The sequence below is a fragment of the Dendrobates tinctorius genome, unplaced genomic scaffold (assembly GCF_039654945.1).
Source record: "Dendrobates tinctorius isolate UK_male_01 unplaced genomic scaffold, ASM3965494v1 ptg000199l, whole genome shotgun sequence".
In the NCBI taxonomy this organism is placed as follows: Eukaryota; Metazoa; Chordata; class Amphibia; order Anura; family Dendrobatidae; genus Dendrobates; species Dendrobates tinctorius.
Window position 1 is genome coordinate 4,363,658 of NW_027361866.1, and position 21,465 is coordinate 4,385,122.

Consider the following 21,465-nt stretch of genomic DNA (forward strand, 5'->3'; position numbering starts at 1 on the left):
TAGTATGGTTTGGTTAAGGGTTAGGATTTAGGGTTAGTTAGGGTTTAGGGTTAGGGTTAGGGTTTGGGTTAGGGTTAGTAGGGTTTGGTTAAGGGTTAGGGTTAGGGTTAGTATGGTTTGGCTAAGGGTTAGGGTTAGGGTCAGGGTTAGGGTTAGGGTATGGTTTGGTTAAGGGTTAGGGTTAGGGTTAGTATGGTTGGCTTAAGGGTTAGGGTTAGGGTCAGGGTTAGGGTATGGTTTGGTTAAGGGTTAGGGTTAGGGTATGATTTGGTTAAGGGTTGGGGTTAGGGTTAGTAAAGTCATGGTTTGGGTTAGTGTGAGGGGCCAACTAATGTTGGCAAAAAACGCAAACGTGGTAAAAACGCACTAAAAACGCATACAAACTCATAAAAACGCTGCGTTTTTTTCATGCATGCTCATAAAAATGCTTGAAATAATCGCAGCATTTGTATGCGTTTTTTCCATGCTTTTTTTGCGGGAAAAACGTGCTGCAAAACAAAGCAAGTGTGAAAGTAGCCTAAGGTACACAGAGGGTTTCTAAGCACCGCACGGTGCTTAGAAACCCTGCGTTTACCTTAGTTACCAGCTGATCGCTGGTCTCCCGCCTATCACACGCAGCGATGCTTGAGGGCCAGCGGGAGACCAGCAATCAAAGAAATGTCCAGGGTTTTTCAAGAGCGACCAGCAATACCGGCAGGGGGGCCGGTCGCTGGTCAGTATCACACACAGCGATCTCGCTGGTGAGATCGCTGTGGCGTCACAAAACTTGTGACTCAGCAGCGATCTCGCTAGCGATATCGCTATGTGTGATGGGGCCCTTACCTCTTGCTGACAGTAAGATATGGAAGGAAGATATGTATGTATATACCAAGGAATTACTTTAAGGGATTTCCTATTTTTATACATTTATCATCAAGATCGTTTTTAAATCCATAATCAATGAGGTCTGACAACTGGGGACCCCATCATTGATGAGCAAATGTGTGACCACCGGTTTTAAATTTTGTGTGATTGATGGGGAAAACAGTTCCTTTAATTCCATGGAAGTGAATGTAGCGAGTTTACTCAAATCTGCATCTAAATCTGCATCTAAATCCCCATGGGAGAAACACAGACTTTGCAGTGGATTTCCAGCAGGGTAAAATTATGTTCCTTGTAAATCACCTCCAATAAGTAGGGAATGCGGCCTTGTTGACTGGACCATTTCCTTGATATTACTAGTGATTGCCATTCTAATTCTATATATTTTATGCTATAAGCAACATTTTAACAAACCTTCCCCATGGCCTCACTGTCCCTCTGCGACAATAAACTCTTTAAATTTGCAGCATTTCATATCTGTAATCAATGTCAGCAGTTTAAAGCGGCTTAAAACACACATCACGCAGTAACCCTGAAACCCTCCAAAGACCAGAACGTAACAACTACGAAAAAAAACTGAAAATAGTGTTTGCATTTTTCCATTATTTATGCCTAATTTCTGATATTAATAGCCAAAGTGCAGGCCTGTGATTATAGTTCTGTGCGGGCGTTCGGAGAATTTATTTTGAGCCTAGAAAACTATGAGTACAGTATGCTGCTCCTTGTTATTCAAATGAGAAAGGAGAAAACATTCCGGACTCCGTTCCCATTTCATAATTTATTCCTGAAGTGATAAGAACAGCAAAATAAATAAATTATTTCATTTATCCAAGTCAGAATCGCTGCACTTTCTGCAAGACTGCAAGTGACAAGTATTCTTGGTTACCCTTTCATTTATAGAGGCATAAGTGATGTTATGAAAGACATCTTTATCTTTATCATTTAGAGGTGGATGGAGGGGTGGTCATGTAGACTCACAACCACTTCATTCACATAGGGAACTTAGGGATACACCTTTTTTGGATCAGATGCTGGATCAGATGCTCGTAGGATCAGATGCTCGTAGTTGCTGGACTCCTGAGATCATATATTTTACACCTATTTTGAGGACTAGTAATAAGGCTGGGTTCACACGTAGCAGAACTCTCGCAGAAGTTACCGCGAGAATTACAGAATTCCATTCCGTGGGAAAATCGCCTTTTAAATTCCCGCGATTTTCCCGTGGAAAAACTAGCAATTTGCAAGCGTAATTAGCTTGCAGAATGCTAGCGTTTTCCAAGCGATCTGTAGCATCGCTTGGAGAACTGATTGACAGGTTATTCACACTCGTCAAACATAGTGTTTGACTAGTGTGACCAACTTTTTAATATTGAGGCTGCCTATGCGGCATCAGTAGTTAAAAGATCTACTATTAAAAATAATTAAAAAAATAAAAAATCGTGTTATATTCACCTTCCGACGTCTGCGTAGCGTCCCCAGGCCACCGCGATGCTCCGGCAGGTCCCGTTCCCAGTGATGCATTCCAACAATGACCTTTGATGACGACGCGGTCTTGCGAGACCGCTACAGCATCGAGAGACAGCGACGTCAGCAAAGGTCATCACAATGCATCACTGGGAACGGGAGCTGCCGTGTGTATCGCTGAAGCCTGGGGACGCTGCGCGGGACGTCGGAAGGTGAATATAACCCGATTTTTTATTTTTTATTCTATTTTTTAAAGGGATATGGTACCCACAGCCCAGAGGACAGTCTCCTCTCCTCCGGACCGTGGGTACCATCCGCAAATGTTCTGCTTACTTTTCGCATGGTGGGCACAGCCACATGCGGAATGTAAGCAGAACAATGCATTCCTATGTGGGCGGAATTGCCGCGATTCCGCAAAATAATGAGCATGCTGCGCATTTTTCTGCGATACGATTCCGCCGCGGGAAAATCCACAGCATTAGCACAGCATTGCGGAATCCCATAGGATTGCATGGGATGCTATTTTTTTGCGTTTTTGCGGCACAATCGCACATTAAAAACTGCCGCGAAAGCGCAAAAAAAAACACGATGTGTGAACGCAGCCTAAGTGTTCTTCATAGGACAACCACTTACTTACTTAAAGGGCTTGTCTACTTTTCGGAAAACCCCTTCGGAATCCTCTCCCCAGTAAAATAATAACGCGTATTCTCACCTCCAGTGCAGATGCTGTCCCAATCACTGAAGCAGAGTATGCATTACAGGTTCTTCTCCTGATCTTGTAAGTGCAGCTTTCCTCACAAACTGCACAGTTCTCTGGTCCATACAATACCTGCTGATGGAGGAGCAAGTGACCAGACCCATCCCCAGCCTCCTCCAGTAGAAAAGCAGCTTTCCCCTTTGACATATTTTTCTATTGGTGGCAGGAGATGGACGGGTCTGGTCACATGCTCATCCACCAGCAGCCATTGTATGGACAGGAGATTTGGGCAGTCTATGAGGAAAGCTACACTAAGAAGAGGAGGAGGAGAACTTGTCAAACATACAGTATATAAATAGTAAGTGCCACAAAATTATGCCCACAACATATATGATAAAATCTAATATATACTTACCTTGTAATGTCTTCACATCCTGTTCCATCAAGATGTATCCAGATCCCAGAATTCCAAGCGGCGGAAGATCAACAACCACCATATTGGAACCCCCAAGTGATGGGTGTCTCAATATGGAAACTGCTGGTGGTAACAGCCTCTTGAGTGGTACCACCAGCAGGACACTGTCGCACCATACACACACACACACTGTATATGTCGTACGCACCACACACACACACAAACGCACACTGTATATGCCGTACGCACCACACACATACAATGTATACGCCGCACGCACCACACACACACACTCTGTATATGCCATATGTGCCACACACACGGTATACGCCGTACAGTGCCTCTTGCACGGTACCACCAGCGGAACACTGTCACGAACACGCCACCACCGGGATCAGCCGAATGATTCACTTACCACCACCATCTTTGTACAGGAGGAGCGCATGCGCAGTTTTAATGTGACCACCGCTATCTATCTGCACAAAGATGGCGGCAGTTTGATTTACTGCGCCTGCGCGAATTCCGTGCTGGCGCAGTGAATCATTCGGCTGATCCCGGCGGCAGATGTGCGATGTGTCTACAGGCAGAGGAAGCCGGTCACATTAAAGGGGTTTTCCCAGGAATGAAAGTGCATTTTAAAAATTGTCTGTGTCTGACCATGTACGAAGCATACCACATCACCTGGGCAGCGGAGGAAGCAAAATACAATACTGACATTACAGCAGGGGATCACAGAGGATTCATTTTGTGATGTAAAATATTTCACTGACTGTTTTTAAACAATATGTATCCTCTGCGATCTCCTGCTGTAATGTCAGTATTGTCTTTCCTTCCTCCCCTGCCCAGGAGCTGTGGTATGTTCTGTACACGGTCAGACACAGACAATTTTTAAAATTAACTTTCGTTCATGGGAAAACCCCTTAAAAATCAAATATCAACGCCAACATGTCTCCTCCTAAAAATTACGCCAATGACAATGAAAGGAAAGCAGCAAAGGCACAACATTGAAGACAACAACCGGCAAATGAGATTCTTGAAGAGCAACAGCATCGCTGATACAAAAACAATGCATATAAGCGTAGGCGTCAAGCACATGAGTCCCCTGATTAAAAAAGTCATTAGATTATCACAAGATGCCATTAGGCAAAAACAGCGCCGCAAGCAGAAATCTGCAGTCTTAACAGCAACACTATGCTCACAAGATGACCCTTTGGAACCAGCACATCACACCGCCAAGTCTACAACTTCAAAGTGTATGAGGGTAACTAAGAAGGCATTTTCCCAACACAAGCTACTTCAGGAACAATGTCCATTGGCCGCAGCGAGAAGACTGTCGCTCGATAAAAACAGAGCACAGACGGGAGAAGTCAGCACATGGAGAAAGAGAGAGTGGATAATTCGGTGAGCACATGGGGGGGAGAGATTCTCAAGGCTGCAAAGCCTGCCCCCATCATGACATTACCGCCCCCCCGATGCCATCGCATCGGGCCTCCCTCTAGTAAAGATAATAAACAGTGTAATGCAGTGGCTATAGGAGGCAAATGGTACAAAACCTTTGCTTAGCCCCATTTGCAAAAATAATTTGTAGCCCCAATTGCATGCATTTAAAAAAGAAAAAGAATGGTCCCCAAAGGTGGGCAACCCATTTAAGTGTTGATTTCCACACAGTGTTTTGCCTTCAATTTAATCTTAAGTTACCCTTAAGTCTTCATCAAATCATTTTTGCCACTTCTGTAGTGTTTTCTTTTTACTGCTTATGGCTTTCTTCTGACATTTTTTACTATAGAATGCTCTTATAGAATTTAATATTTAAGAAAAGCAGACCAAAAAACAAACATTTAAAATGCTACAAAGTAAAAAAATATCAATAAAACACTTGTAAAAAGAAAAAAACTGAAATATGTATAGGACTATTCTTCATTAGTACACGGCTGGAATTTCATCCACTTTTGGACCATTTGCCCATTTTTACTATCAGTTTGGCATCTGGTTTTCTTACACGCAAAAAAAAATTAGAATTACAAATGTAAAAATACGGCGCTGGGATCACATATGGATGCATGGATTCATTTTCTCAGAGACCGATTGATTTGGATGGATGAGTTTCAAAAAAGAACAAATTTCTTTTGTGTTTTTCTTTGTTTTGCGGACACTCGGTCTACAAAAAACTGACATGGGAGCAGTTTTATAGAAGACAATGGGAAAAAACATCGAACAAGTACGTGAATAATGGAAGTCTAAAAGAGTCCCATGAGGTTTGGTGCAGTATTAATTAACAGCATCTCTAGGAATTGCCATTGATCTGTTACGACCCAGTCCCTGAGATCCAGACTGACTCCTAGAATAAATGTAACAGCAAGGTGTCAGTCAAAATCCGTTGTTAGCAGAAAAAAATGGATCCGACGGATTTGCCTGGCGGATGCCTCTTTTTCCCCATAGACTTTTATTAGAGATGGATTACGACAGATGGCCTTCTGTTTCGTCCGTCGTGCGACGGATCTGTGGCGCCCCCAGGAGTATGGTCGCCGCAGTGGCATTGCCTTCCTCCAGGGAGGGTGATGTCAGGCTTGGAGGCAATGAAGGGTCTCTCTAGCAGTTAACCATGTCATGCAACACAGTTCCCACTCCAGGCCAGCAGAGGGAGCTCTGAACCAGAATTGGGGGAGGAGTCCTCTCTGAGGGCCAGGAAGAGTTAGTGTGAGGAGGGCAACGTGTGAAGATGTGTGGAGAGAAGCTGGAGGTTGAGCTGAGGATAGAGAGCTCCCTCCCAGTGATAGCGCATGATCTGGAGCCTGGTCTCCACGGTTGTATGGATACTGAAGGTCCTGCAACAGAAACCAGACGAATAGGAAGCTGTAAATGCTCTATTCCCAACTAAGACTCGGAGGTACAACAGTGACGGGTGAGCCAAGAGAGATAGAAGGGTACAGCTGTCTGCCATACGAGGTAGTTCTAAGAGAAGATAAGAAGGAGGAACTTCAGTGTAACGCAGTACTGGATGTACCTCAAGCCAGCGCTTGGAAGGAGACTACACAACCCATCTGATAGAGAGATCCCTGAGTTGCTTCCAGGCTAGCCTGCTCCTGTGCCATCTGTAACCTGGACCCCGGACTGCGTTTGCCAAGTAAAGGTAAAGAAACTGCACCCTGTTGTGTCCTTGCCTCCTTCCTGCAACATCCTCAGCACTGCTACATCTCTGTGCCAAACACTGCACCCTCTTCCTAAACATTCCGCTTCACTGCCCTGGGGCCAACAGCCCTACCTGTGGAGGGCTACAACATCATTGCTGCACTACACCATCTGTCCCAGAGGACCTGCTTGCAGCATCGGCTTAACACCTCCCATGCCGAACACCACAGGTTGCACGAATCACTTATAAACTTTATTCCCAACTCAATCCCATTTACATGGGCGCCCAGAGCCACGGACCGGGTCACCGCTGCTGTGACAATCCCCTCTGAGAGACCGGCCCGGTACGAGTACCCCACGGCCCTGGGATGGCGACCCAGATTCGTCATAAAGTCGGTGTCCGTCGGCTGAAAAAACGTCCAAAGGAACGTTTTTTGTCTCTGTCGAAAAGTCGGACAGCGACGGATCTGTCGCCGTCTGTCGTCTGCCAGAATGGAAGCCTATGGGCGACGGATCCGTCGCATGATGTATTCCAGCGACGGATTCCATTTTTTTTTAAACTCAGCATGCCCGGAAAAATTTCCACTCCTTTAATTTATCCCCAAAAGCCGTTCTGGCACAGAAAATTTTCTCTCTCTCTCTCGAATCCTGTTCCTTTAAAATTCCTGCAACTGCTGCTTCGACGGAACCGTCAAAAAAACGGATCCGGTGCATCAGTTTTTTGCAATCTGCACTGGATCCATTTTTTAAACACTTTCGGATAGTGACTGATTCCAAAAGACTGAAGTGTGAAACAGGCCTAAAGCCCACCAAGTGCACCATTCCAGCATTCCGAAACAGTCTGAACAACTGAGGCACCATGCTGGATCTTTTTGGCACTCTTTTGAACACATAACTGGTTCAATATGCCACTGTAAGAGCAGGTGCAGACAACTGTAGATTCTCTCATGCTAGAGAATAGGATCAATTATTCAAATGACCTTCTGATAAAACTGATCAGAGTTTGATCTGTGTGTGATCATAGCATCATATGATTCTCTCAGATGCAGAGAATATACAGGAAAAAAATTCTCCATCTTCTCCACTCTGTGAGTCTGTGGAAATCGTACTGCACTCAAATGCCATGCGCCTGCTGTCCGGCAAGCAGTAATTTTTTTTTTGTCAGACCATCTTGAAATATGCACGGTCACATAGCATAAAACTGGTACGATTGCAATCCTATATTTTGCCGGGTCACATTCAGACCAAAAATATGCTCTGCTGCACTTGCCTTAAATGTGCAGTACATACAGGAGAAATTAGGAAACATGCCTATACCTTAATGTGAAAACTCTTTAGAAGAAATTGTTCATGTATTTTAGGTGTAGCTTCTCATATAGTGAATCTGTCAGGCCACACTAGACCATACTACAACTACTTTGCTGAGCACAATTTTCAAAAAGTTGGCAAAGCTGGCGTAAATATGCAAAAAGTACCTACATTTTTGCACAAAATACATGTCACACAAATATATGTAATGTGCTTGATGAATTCCCCTGTTTATTTTTATTGGGAGCTGTATAGTTTCATGGCAGAATCATGTGGGTGAGTTAGACCGGTTCATGACCCTGTGTGACTTTTTTATTGTTTAGGATACGCAGCTGTGAACATTTTGAAGCGGCTGTGCGTTGTTGCCATTTCTGGTTATATTTAAGCTCCACTCCGATCTTTCCCAGAACGCCCACTTTTAGGTGGGGTATATGTAAACTCCACCTCTATTGTCCAAGGTGTCCTAGGAAATCTGGGACAGGTGGAAACTATAGCTATACCTGGCAGTGTAGCTCAATCCCATTGAAGTGGATATACAGAAAGTACTGAGCCATGCTGGGCAAACAATACTGAGGCTGGAGCACTCGCTTGAGCACCATAGCCCCTCAATCAGCTGATCAGTGAGGTTGAGGGCATTTGAACCCCCACTAACCCGATATTGATGACCTATCCTACTTTTTTAAAATTAGTTCTTGAAAGCTATAAACTGGGCTAGTCGCAGTGTTTACATGCATTTATTACATTTCACGTACAGTAAGTGTCATGATCTCAGTGCGGGTTTGACTCGCACACTTGGGGTTAATGTCTGGAACCAGTGCTGATGACTGGCATTTCTGGGGTTAAAGGTTGTGATCCCAGTGCAGGCTTACCTGCACACCTGGGGCTATGATTGTGGCCTCTCCCTGGTTCTGGGAGAGGCTTCTTATAGCCTCAGGACACTCCCATCCCCGTCAGTTATACTTTCGCCCTTGGCATTGTGTGGTGACCCCTGAGTGTGTTTGTGCTGTGTTCTGGTTGCTTGATTCTCTGTGTATGACTCGGTCCGTTCTCTTGATATTGCTTTGGATTCTGCTTGGTACCTTCTATGTCTGTTTGGTTTTGACTTCTGCTTGGCCCTGACTATCCGTTCTGTCTCATCCCTGGTACTTTACTGATATCTCTGTGTATGACCTCCGTTTTGCCTGACTCTGAGTATATCTATATAGTAACCTGCCATCTCTGAAAGCAGGATGCTAAGTCCCGCCCTCTTGCAGTCACAGGACCGTAGGTCCTGTGACTGCTTGCTAAAGTTCAGCGTCCACAGGTCCTGTGTATCTGTACTTTCCGGCTGTACCTGACCCCGGGCCCCCCTACAGTGCAGGTGAGTCCCTGCTCAGCGGAGGCTGCACGCCGGCGCTGACAGGATCCTGACAGTAAGCTTTCCCTCTTATTCTGCATTACTACAAAAATATCTAAAAGCAGTTACTTGTTATTTGTATTAACACATTTTATTCTGGAGATCATTATGTTGCTTTCTGATTACAATGCAATCAAGCATTACAACATTTTACACCAGGGATTGCTGAGCAGCAGAGAATAGAAGCACCGTCTCTAGCGGTTGAGGCATTTAAATTAAAAAATAGATTTATTAGGTTGGAACATTGTGTGTGAGCTGCTACCTTTTACCTCTGGGAAAGCTGGCGTGATTTAGACTCAGCTTAAATGATATGTGTAATGAGTTTTGTAGTTTCATTTCATCCATAATTAGACAGAGATCCCGATGAAAAAGGCTGTTCTACGGCATTTAATGCTCACGCAGGATCCTGGATCTGCACTTGGGTAACTTTTGCTGGTGGCATTTACTACTCTTCACACCTGTCCACTATGAGTTAACTGCTGGATTATTTTTAGAAGATCCAAAGGAGGTAAATAGCATCCCACTTTTCTTGTGGATGAAGCGTAGCTTACATGTCATGCAGATTGACAGTATCTCCCATATTCGCCTCTCTCCCCTGGGTCAGAAGCTGCGGGCACATGGCTCATGTCAACGGTGACAGGTTCTGCTTGTATCTATCCCTCTTTCACTACAAAATTCTGCTTTTCTTATCAGCTGCCAAAAAATCAGCTCGAGGAAGCTAAGGAAAGCCTAGCTTCCTTTACATACCACACAGAACCGTGTGTGTACACTACATTCACTTTTTATTATTTGATCATCTTGAAAACGGTAGGGTGGAAAACGTTGCCAAAATTCAATGAAATGTGCGGACTGGTACTATTCTACATATTGATAGAAAGTTGACTGTTTAATACATGGATAGGTCACGTCCATCAGAATGCAAATAGCTTTTAAGAGTCTTCTGAATTGGCTCATCGATGATGATGCCAATAATGGACCCCAATTTGACATCCATTTGCCCAATAATAGCACGTGGAAAAGGGTTGTTTTATGAAGGATCTGCCACTTCATCTTCCATTCAGCTGCTTTCATTATTGATTTTTTTTTGTAGCTCCTTCCCTCCAGACATATTTTAAAATTTTCACTGCCAAATTTAATAATCGATAAAATGCTGCTCAAACAGAAACCCTATTAGGCCTCATACACAAGTCCATGAAAAAATTTTACCAGCATCATCAGTGTTTTGGATCAGTATGTCATCAGTGTGTCCTTTGTAATATTAGTGTCATCAATATTTTTCATGGATGGATAAATAAATAACAAATCTTATTCTCTTATTTGCAATGTCAAACACGGACAGCACCCGGATGGCACCCAGATGCATACGTATTTTTTCACAGACACATAGACTTGTATTGGGCCTTTTCATCCATGATACCAGAGAAAAACGGACATGTCTCCGTGAAATTTGCTTGGACACACCGTCTGTGAAAAAATTCAGTCATATGAATAGTATCAACGGTTTTAATGGGTATTTGTTCTATCCGTGAAAAAAAATGGATAGATCACATAAGTATACCACGGATGGACATCTATTTGAGGTCTGAAGGTAGTCAAATTCAGATGTCCAGCCTCACTTATTTTGCAAATTTTGCTAAGAATTTCAATTTCTTATGGTGAATTTGTAACCATAACATGCTTTCAAAGGCTTCAACTTATATGACAACCACAGGGTGACCGCACAATGGCACATAGACCCCAATTAACTAATATTATGTCCCAAGCTTAATGAACAATGTGCTTGAATAAGATTGGCCAAACCCATTGTGAATCTTTCAGATGATGTATGCCAAGCAAGAAGTGTATTCGAGTCAGGGATTTTGTGGCATAATTTATGGTGAATTTGACGTACACTCTCGGCTTCCTCCTTCCCCACGAAGCAAGACCCACTTTTCATAAAGTAAATGGAGCTTCCCAGGACTGGCATTAAAATGCCAAAAATCACAAAATTTTGTGACATTGCAAACAGTTTTACCCCAGAATTCCGGCTACAGCTATTTTATACAGAAACATCTCCCAGCAAAGTTTTGCAAAATTTTGTTTTTTTTAACAAACTTGTCATCCCCCATATCTTTTGATATGTCGAGGGAAGAGGAAAGGTAAGCAATGACCCATCTGTGTATTTCAAGCTTTAATCTGTTGTTGAATTCGATAGTAGAATCATATCACTTGCTTAGTAAGTAGAGAAATACAGTGCAAACAGTCACAAGTTTCAGTAAACCCAAGTTTTAGAAGAACCCTAACCAAAAGTCTCCATCCAGTTGAAGATGAAACACCATGACAAAGGAAGATCAAGCGAGGGACAGGTGTATATTTCTTCTATCAGGGCACACATATAGAGGGAAACCATGTAGCAATCTGCCTACATTTATCAATGTTTGCCATGGAAATTATATTGAAACAAATGTTTTCAGGTTCTAAGTTACAATTCCATTGAAGCTTACCCGCAGGAAACTAAGGTTGCGCCCATGCTCAATGCTGGTGATCTCCAGGTTCCCCATGACCACTTCACAGTTCTCATAATACTTGCGAAGTGACTTGTACTGTTGGTCCAGATCAGATAGAGAGCTCAGTTTGTTCTCTGTTCCTGCACACACTGCAAGAAAAGAAAAAAGGCAAAGTAAGAAACAACTTCCAGAAAATGCAACGTACAATCAACTCTCCGACAGAATATAGGATAGTCATAAGTTGGTGGCAAAGTGGTTAGCACTGTAAAATTATAGGGGTCATTGGCTAAAAATCCACCAAGGAAAACATTTGCAAGGGTTTTGTTTGCATGGGTTTCCTACAGATACTTCAGATACCTCCCACCCTCCAAAGACGCACTGATGAGGATAATAGGGACAGTAATGATAATGTCTGTAAAGTGCTGAGGAATATGATGAAAAATAAAATAATACTTTTATGAATTATTGCACACAACTCTAAATTATTGCATTCATTAAGCATCACAAATTAATATATCCTATTATGAAAAATTTCATGTAAATACCATTTTAGCCAATAACTAGGAGCTCCAATTAGTATGATAAATGCCTATTTGTCCATTAGGGCTAGTGTCAAGTTCACTCTAGCCCCCCTTTCTAATCCACCTTTGACTTGAGCATGTTTTCTCGCATGTCATGGCCCTCAAGTCCTTTAAGCTGTGGCATCTGCCAAGATTTATCTCGTGCCTATGCCAGCCCTGTCACTCAAAAATATTTTAAAGAAGTAAACAACAGTTTTACTCTTTTTTTCTATCAAATGGGTATATAATTTTATTTAACATCCAATATTGAAATATTTGTTAAAATCTCATCCCCAGGAACTAGACAGTTCCCCAGTAGGTACAATCATGACACTCTAAAGGTCATAGACATTGCTATAGAGAAGAGATTTCTGCATAGAGATCTATATATGCCTTACTTATGGAATATTTTCAGGGGATATAAATACAGAATAGTGCATTAATCAATCATTTTACTGGTATATGTTCAGCATTTATCTGTGCTTAGTCTACAAAGGAGGTCTAGACTATTGTGTTGATATATATCAAGATGCTGCAGTGCCCAAAGTCTGCTCTTTACTGGATTGCATCATCTGTTATTTTCCATCAGTGTCAGGACCGATTTATCTTTATCTGCAGTGATAACATGGCTTTGTTAATCCTGCTCCACTTGTGAGTAAAGGAAATGTTCCATTGACCCAGACGCACGCTGCCAAGCCCAGAACAGTAGACTGGCTAATGTTATTCCTTATTCTCTCCCTAAGGGAAAACTTCAAAACGATCCTGCCTTAAGCCTTTTTCCTGGTAAGAACTGTGCCCTGGGTCAAAGTGATTAACCTTTTTAGTGCTGCAGAGATCATCATGATGTCACACATAATTGGGAAGTGGAATAAAACCAACCACGTTTTGGTCTTTGCAAATCCTTCATCATGGTGTGCCAATAACTAGAGGTCAAGAAGTCATAACATTTCCTCTTCATGATATATTATCATCATGTAATTATCTCACCATATTCAATATGTATCAGTCATTTTTAATGACCTACTGTTATATTTAACAGCATGGCCATTATTATAGATCACAGATGAAGGCTAAATGCAGAATATAACATCCTTGACCTACTAAAGATATGTCTATAGCTTTATTTGAAGAGGTTGACTCCAAACATACATTGGTGGCATATACTAGTAATGTGCAATCAGTTCGATCAGTGGAGGTACGACCAATCTAGTTAGTGGTGTAAATAGTGTTGGCTGTGGTCTGCTGTTACTCAAGTGGCTTCACGGTTGACAATTGACTACAACTGACTGACCATCCAATCTCCCAAAACAATGGTGAAGACTAGAGTAGACAGGATGGGAAGTGGTGAAGCAATTTTTTTGCTTTCCAACATACTTAAGGGCACAATAAAGTTTGCAGTCTCTACTTTTCCATCTCAAGATATGTTTCAATATATTTTTATATATAAAAAAGATGGGTGCTCTCTAGGAACACTAGGAACAGAAGTTGGATTCATAGTGACCACCTATGAGGCCACTGTTAACAATATGCCATGTCACAGTGAGAGAGTAACATAAACCTCCATAAACAAAAGGAGTTGCTGAAGCAGTGGCATTTATCTAATAATCCAGATATCTACTTTATATAGTGGTAGACAATATTGTGGGGAAGAACGCTGCTTACTTAAAAGTTATTATTCCCTGCTGTTATGTTTGTTAGAAGCCACCAGCCCAAAAAGGCTAATCCAGACAGACTTGGCACAAGCCATCAGGCAGATACCAGAAAAATGCCATCCCTCACCCTATAACTTCAGGTACAAGGATCTGGTCATAAAACAGGGCCCAATGGATAGCTTCTCCAGAATGGTTGCTGACCAGAAGAGTGATCAAGGGCAATAGAAAGGTCAGGTAGCTGGGTCAAAACCAAGAGGGCTGCATAGGTACAAAATTTTCAGGAAGGAGAAATGTCTATAAACAAGCCAAGGTCATAACAGGGAGCACATACACTCAACAGGAGCAGAGACACAGAATTTAACCAGAGGAGAACAAAGCTATATCTGATAGCTTCCAGCAGTAAGCTGGAAGCTTAAGTTGGGTGTGGTGCTGTCAAATTGGTAGAAGCAAGGAGCTAATAACTCCAGCTGAACAGCACACACACCCATACTGTCAGACTAAAAGGCACTGTTAGGGTACCGTTACACATAGCGATGCACCAGCGATCCCGACGATATGGATCGCTGGTGCATCGCTAAGTGGTCACTAGTGAGCTGCCACACAGGCAGATCTCACCAGCGACATCGCTGGGGTCGGGGGTCACTACTTACCTGTCAGACGCAGCGATCCTGATATCCTCCTGCCTGCATCCACGCGTCGCTCGTCGGCGCCACAGGAAGCCCAGCAGGAAGCGCCCGACGAGAAATGATCCAGGACCTTCTCGTGCGATCAGCGATAATCAGCGGGGGAGCCGGTCGGAGGTAAGTATCACATGTAGCGATATCGCTAGCAATATCGCTGCTACATCACAAAATCGGTGAGTTTACAGTGATATTGCTAGCGATATCGCAGTGTGTAATGGGGGCTTTAGTCCCAGCCACCCTAACCTTAGTTGCTGGATGGAGCTTATGTGTCAGGAACACCGCACTGCACTTGCTCATTGAGCCAGTGAGTGTGTCCTGAGTACAAAAACTTTGCACAAAGATACCTGTGGAGCGAGGCAGCAGTGGTGACAGTGCATGCTCCAGACTAACAGGACCTGAAGCATGTGACTGCTGAGGGCGTGGTCTAAACTCCAGAGAGCTAGTAGCTGAGGAAAACTCCTAAAGGGTAACTACGGGACAATGTTACAAAGGGGCATAGACAGAGACATAAACCAGATCAGGCCGGGGACAAAGCACGAGATAGTACGACAGTACCAAAGGATTAGACAGAACGGATAGTCAGGACATAGCGAGAGATCAGTAAACCAGAACGGGCAATAGACGGTACAATAGGGACAAACTGTAACTGAGTAACAATAGCCAAGCCAGGAGTTCAGAACTGGAGAAGACAATAGTACCAAAATGTGAGACAGAGAACAGAGTGAGAGGGCAGACCAGGTCATACACGGGAGGCAATCAAGCAAAGCAGTATACATGCACACCAGGGGGTCAGACACACAGCCAGAACAACAGTAAAGCTGACAGGGAATCCTAGTCTGGAGTGGGTATAAATACCCCTCCCAGATCCAAAGGAAGGCCAGCAAAAGTTTACCCTGCGAGAACAGGACATTAACCATGTCCTATACCATGACATTATGGTTACAATATTTCTTCTATCACCAGCGCCGACTGCAGAATGAATATGGTGGTGCCTGGTCACTGAAGCAGACATAACAGTAGCAGGTCCCGGTGTAGATGTGACAATTGCCTATCAAATAGGAAGAAGAAGGACTAGAAACCTTTACAGGATGGGGTGCACTTATTGAGACCTATCTTCCATTTATAATAAGAGTTAATTCTACTTAGATAAATATGGTCATTGTTGTACATACATGGTAGAATTTCTTCTCCCAATATGCTTGGCTTTGTATTTCCACAATGTCCTCCATATTGCAGTCCATATTTGTTTGGCTCTTACTTTCCATCTGATTTTTATTTATGTTTTTTTCACTCTCTTTATCAGGATCTTTAACTCCCTTATTAGAAATGGACCTGACAAGTAATTAAAGGAATTGATTTGCACACTTCAAATCTTGCCAAATAAGTGATCTGCCATCTGCGGCATCAGCTGTTCTTCCTTGAGGTCTCCCCGTGCACCTGAACTTGTGTTTGCAAAAGGGGGGAGTCCTCCAGCAGGTGACATGCCATGAGCACAGACATGGTACATTAGCAGCACACGCACAACCCTCTGTACAGTAATCCCAAAGGCGTACAATGATTGCAGCCATCCTCCTCATCATTTACCCTTGCTGCATTGAACTCCTAACAGGATCATTTGTCTCCAAATGACCTAAATATACAGAAGTTTTATCATAGACTTCTATTAGATGTATTGTAGCCATGACTGAATTTGTAACCAATATTTCTGTACAATATTCTTAAAAGCAGTGAAAATAAAGGAATTGACCATCCATCACACTGAACGCTTCATGCTTTAATCATGCATTGCATAGGTACGTACTTGAAATTAAGGCAAGTCCATTTAATAAGTAAGTTTAATAAGAACATGAGAACAGGTACGGACTGGGGCTGAAATTCAGCCCTGGCATTTGAAATCTCACAGGCCATGCTGTCCCCATCCACAAGCACCGGATGGGGATATATTACTACTATTACCCTGGATGGAGGAAAGCAAGATTTACTACAAGACCAATATTTCTAATGACAACCGTGGCCTGCTGGGGTAAGTGACGGAGTCAGCGATTTTGTGCTTCGTCACAACTCTTAACAGTATGGGTGCCATGAGAACACCGATTCTGTTAACAACGTAGCAGACAAGGCGGCCCATGACCAGACAGGCCCTTCTGGCATTTGTCAGAATTGCCAGATGACCAGTCTGGCCCTGCATGAGAACATTAACTGATCAATTTAGTAACACTCATGGTCTAGAGTCAAACACGGACCACCTCCGTAGCAATTTCATAGACTACTATGGCATGTCCCTGATTGCACTCTACATAGTGTAAGATTAAAGACCAATCAACTACTTAACATTGCCATGGAAATTACACCCACTGGGGTCCTCTTTATATGTGTCACTTCAAAAAATTTAATTTAGCACTTTTTCATTTCTAAATGACCTTTTTATCAACTTCTATCTATTACTCAAATATTTTGTCGCATTGACAATAAAAAAATGATTACGCAACAATGGCAAATGTAAAACCTACTAAATTGCGTGAGAATTGAAATAATAAGACAATATAACTTGTCTCCAATTGATAGCAGAGATGGGCAAAATTATCAGAATAAAACAGAATTTTACATGAGTTTTAAAAAACATCTGTATTTTCTAGAAAACAGATTTTTTGTAATTAGCTTTGTGCGAGTGCAACAAGATCGCAGCCTGCTGGCCACCAATTTGCTAAAAATGGTGACATGGGCAAAAATGTTTTTCTTTCAAATTTCCGATTTGCCTGATTCCAAGGATTTATCACTTCCTGCGCTGCTTGGTGTAGTTTTCATTGAATACCTGTTTTGTCTAATGTATATGTAGCAGAGCTAAGTGTTCTGCTCCGTGTATAACCCCTCCCACATCCCAGACTGGCATCTTCCTGCGCACTCTGTCCATGTTGAGCAAGCTGCCAATCAGTGGTGGGGGCGGGGTTACACTCATCAGCCTGACTGCTGGTTGTGTGAGCTCTAGTCCGGCAGTGTTTATCTTCTGCTGATAAAACACTGATTGTATTGAACTACAACACACAGCCTAATAAGTGAGACATCCCTGGAATGGGGGTCTCGAGCCCTATATTACGCTATGCTCAGATTAAATAGCAAAAAACCTGCTGACAGATTCCCTTTAAGAAATGTGAACCCAAGCGACTCACTTCATTCTCCTTACTATTAATGCAGCGTTTATGTGGAATATATCCATGCAAATATGTCATTTTGGGAGGTCATAAATATCCTCAATGTATTTTACAGTTTTTGGTGATGTTTTATTTAGAGAATTTAAAGTGGTTGTCCCCTTTCCAAAAAGTTTTTCCTATTAGCTTGTTAGTAGTAAAAAACAAACTGCTTTATTCACTCACCACAGATCCAACACTGAGTTTCCACCACTGCGCCTGGTGCCGGTTGTTGTCAACAGCAGCCAATCAGTGAGCTCAGAGGCTCTTGCCATCTATATCGGCTCAGCCGCTGTGCTCAGTTGTTATCCTCACTGCTGCTGACATGAAGACAACTATCGACAGCAGGAGCAACGGAGGAGAGTCATTGCTAGACCTGGGCAGGGCTAATAAAGTAGTTTGCTTTTTATTACTAATTGATATTATAGGAAAAAGAATTATGAAAGGGTTCAACCCCACCATTTATAATATTATACTAATTTGCTGACGACAATACAACCTCTTCGAATACGGTTAACCAGAATATGGGACAGGGAATCATTTTCTCTTCCAAAACACATGCCGACTTGAGCTGTCACAAGTTAATTAGTCCGCACACTAATTGCCTACATCATTTTTGACGTTGCCTCGGGCCCTTGCAGAAGCTGGTAGCCTTCTGTTATCCAACATGGGAAATGTGGCATTACATGGACTGAACTCTAATCTGTGCAGCCGGCAAAAACCTGACGTTGCCCAGGACAGAAAAATATGGTGACAAGGAGACAACTAACTGAATAAATGCACCCAAATATTAGATACACTGTAGATTATAATATAATGGACAGTGCCTTGTAAGTAACATCAGAAGTAAGATGTAGTGAAAATAAACAAAAAAAGGAAATGGATTTCGATAAAAAACTGGATCGGGTTTATTCCTTTGCTTTTGCTTGACCATATGAGAGTTAGGGTACAGTAAAGTTAGGAAGGGAATTTTCCATATGTTACTTCTGAAAATTGTAGACCTGTAACGTCATAGAGGAGTTTCACAGACTCAGGTGGTAGGTGGTATTACATATAAGTTGAGCTTGTTAATTTTTTTACAGGCTGAAGGATGCAGACGATTTTCTCACATGCTACCTTTCTACATAGTGCATATGATAGTGTCACCCTATGTAACAGCAACATACTGTATTCTGTAGCTCTGTACAGCAATTGTCACTATTGATATGAGTCCATATCCCAAAAAGGCTTAAGACCATCATTTTTCCTATCTCAGATCTGCAAAATTAGGCAATATCCCAAAGAACCAATCAAGGGGGGGAAAATGGACCACTCAGAGGAAATCCTTATAAACAGAGGGAAAACACATAAACCCCATGAAAATGTTGTAAGGGGTTGGATTTGAACCCAAAACCACAGTTCTAACTAATCACTGAGCCATAGAGGGAGCACAGTTGGCTGCTAAGTAAAGAAAGACTATTCCTGCTTCACTATAATGCCTTAAAGAGTAGCTAAAAAAAATTTCTGCTATTTAGCTGTCCTCTAGGTATTTCAAAGTTAGGAATTCTTGTAATATGCTAGCCTAATTTTGCTTACTTCTTGCCATGATCCACTCAGGGTTTTGAGTCCTGTCCTCCCCTTTTTCCTGTCTGGTCATGCCAGGGGTTAACTTTCTCAGCCTCAGTCTGGTCTCAGGCTTGCTATTTATCTCCGCTGCATCCTGCAGAACCTGTCAGTTATAGTTTCTGCCTATGGCGTGTGTAGCTGACTCCGTTTGCCCTGATTTGTCCTGCTGCTTGCTTACTGAACCCATGTCTATTTATCCCCTCTTCCCTTCCTGACTCATTGTTTCCCTTTCATGTATTGACTCCCTGGGTTTGACTTGGCTTGGACCCTGACTTGTTGTTTTGTCTCTTGTCTTGGTATATCTGCTCCTTACCAGTACTGACCCATTTGGCTTGTTTGTGACTCTCTGTTTGCTTATTCCTTTTGCACTGCGCTACAGTCTCATATCAACCCGGCTTGTTTGACTATTCTGCTGCCACCTGGTAGTGGCCTTGCCGCTGCACTGCAGGTCTGACCTTGCTGTGTGCAGTTCTCCCTCCACTCTATTGCCATCTAGTGGAGCTTGCATTTACCTGCATTGCATCAGCGTGACAATCCTCTTCTAAATGCAATGTTGCAGTGCTTTTTCATATGGCCAGTTCATGCTCCCTAATAAACATCTTTCAACTGCTGCTCTACCAAGATACATACAATATTATCAAACAGTCTGTGTACAGGTACAGGACTTTCCCTTGCTGAGACTTTCTGCTCTCCACTCTAGTACTCAGTAGGTAATTCTCCTACTCAGCAACTCAAGTAAAAATCCTGGCTAAGCAGCAGATGAAAGGAGCCTCTAATGGAGCATGCTTTAACCATGCAAAGTAATGTTTGGGAGGGATGGAAGCAAAATAAGGTCGTGAAGCATGTTATAAAACGCAAAGCCTTGCAGTGCCTAGAGGATCATTAAATACAAAACAAAAGTTTAGTCACTCTTTAAAATACTAGTTGTGGTGCAAAGTACAACTCGTCAATGAGTTTAACAGATATTTCTACACCATAGGTAGCATACATGCATTTAGTACTTTTTATTAGTTACTTTAGTTATTGCACGTGTTTACATTTCTACTTGATTTTCATTTCATTTGTTCTATGGTTTTTACTACTTCCTATTCCAGCAACAGACAGGTTAAACATTTTCTATATGCAATGTAAAATATTCTGCTGTATGTGCCGAGAACTGTTTGACAATTCCTCATTTTCCTTTATTAAATCTAAGGCGATGAGGGGAGATTTCTGTTTCATTAATTCCCTCGTTAAATGCATTTTTTTTGTTTAGTGCTTTCAGCTGTGTAAGGCCCATTTATTATTGCTGCGTGTTCAGAGTGTTTCACTTATTATATCATCAGATTAAACTATCCTAAATAATGAATGAGTCTAATTACTGGGAAGCTGTTAGACTGCAGAGCTGACTGCAGATCGGGTAATCCCAGGGATTACACAGCTACCCTGTATCAACGTCTGCTTCAGACCCTCAGCATAGATTTTATAAAAATCAAATATTATTTTGGCATTTTAGATATGGGACGAATTTATGAAATGATAGTATAAGACAATATGGTGGCTCAGTGGGTAGCACTCTTCCTTTGCACAATTGGGGTCCTTGGTTCAAACCCCTCCATAGATCAACATGTTCAAGGAATTTGTATTTGCATCCCTGTGTTTATGTGAGTTTCCTTCTGGTATGGAATTTAGATTGTAAGCCCCAATGGGGACAGAGGTGATAATGTCTGTAAACAACTGCTGAATATATGTACAGGCGCAGATACGGTAATTATATAACAAAACCTATATACTTATCTATCCCATATCTCATCCCTGCTGGGGGGCAACGTAAAGGTATTGTCACACTATGCGATATCGCTAGCAATATCGCTATAACTTGTGACGCAGCAGCGATATTGCTAGCGATATCGCTGTGTGTGATACTTACCTACGACCCGCTCCCCCCGCTGGTTATCGCTGATCGCGCGAGAACGTCCTGGACTGTTTCTCGTCGTCAGCTTCCTGCGGCGCTTCCTGTGGAGAGACGAGCGTGGAGTTGGGCG

The 21,465-nt window shown here is 42.6% G+C and overlaps 1 protein-coding gene across 1 annotated transcript in view; it reads right to left on the reverse strand.

Annotated features, from left to right (window-relative positions):
• Positions 1–21,465, reverse strand: part of ERBB4 (erb-b2 receptor tyrosine kinase 4) — a 1,457,122-nt gene that overhangs the window by 900,983 nt on the left and 534,674 nt on the right. The window contains exon 2 of the mRNA XM_073553209.1: positions 11,754–11,905. Within this exon, the coding sequence (XP_073409310.1) occupies positions 11,754–11,905 (152 nt within the window). The remainder of the gene's footprint in view (positions 1–11,753; positions 11,906–21,465) is intronic.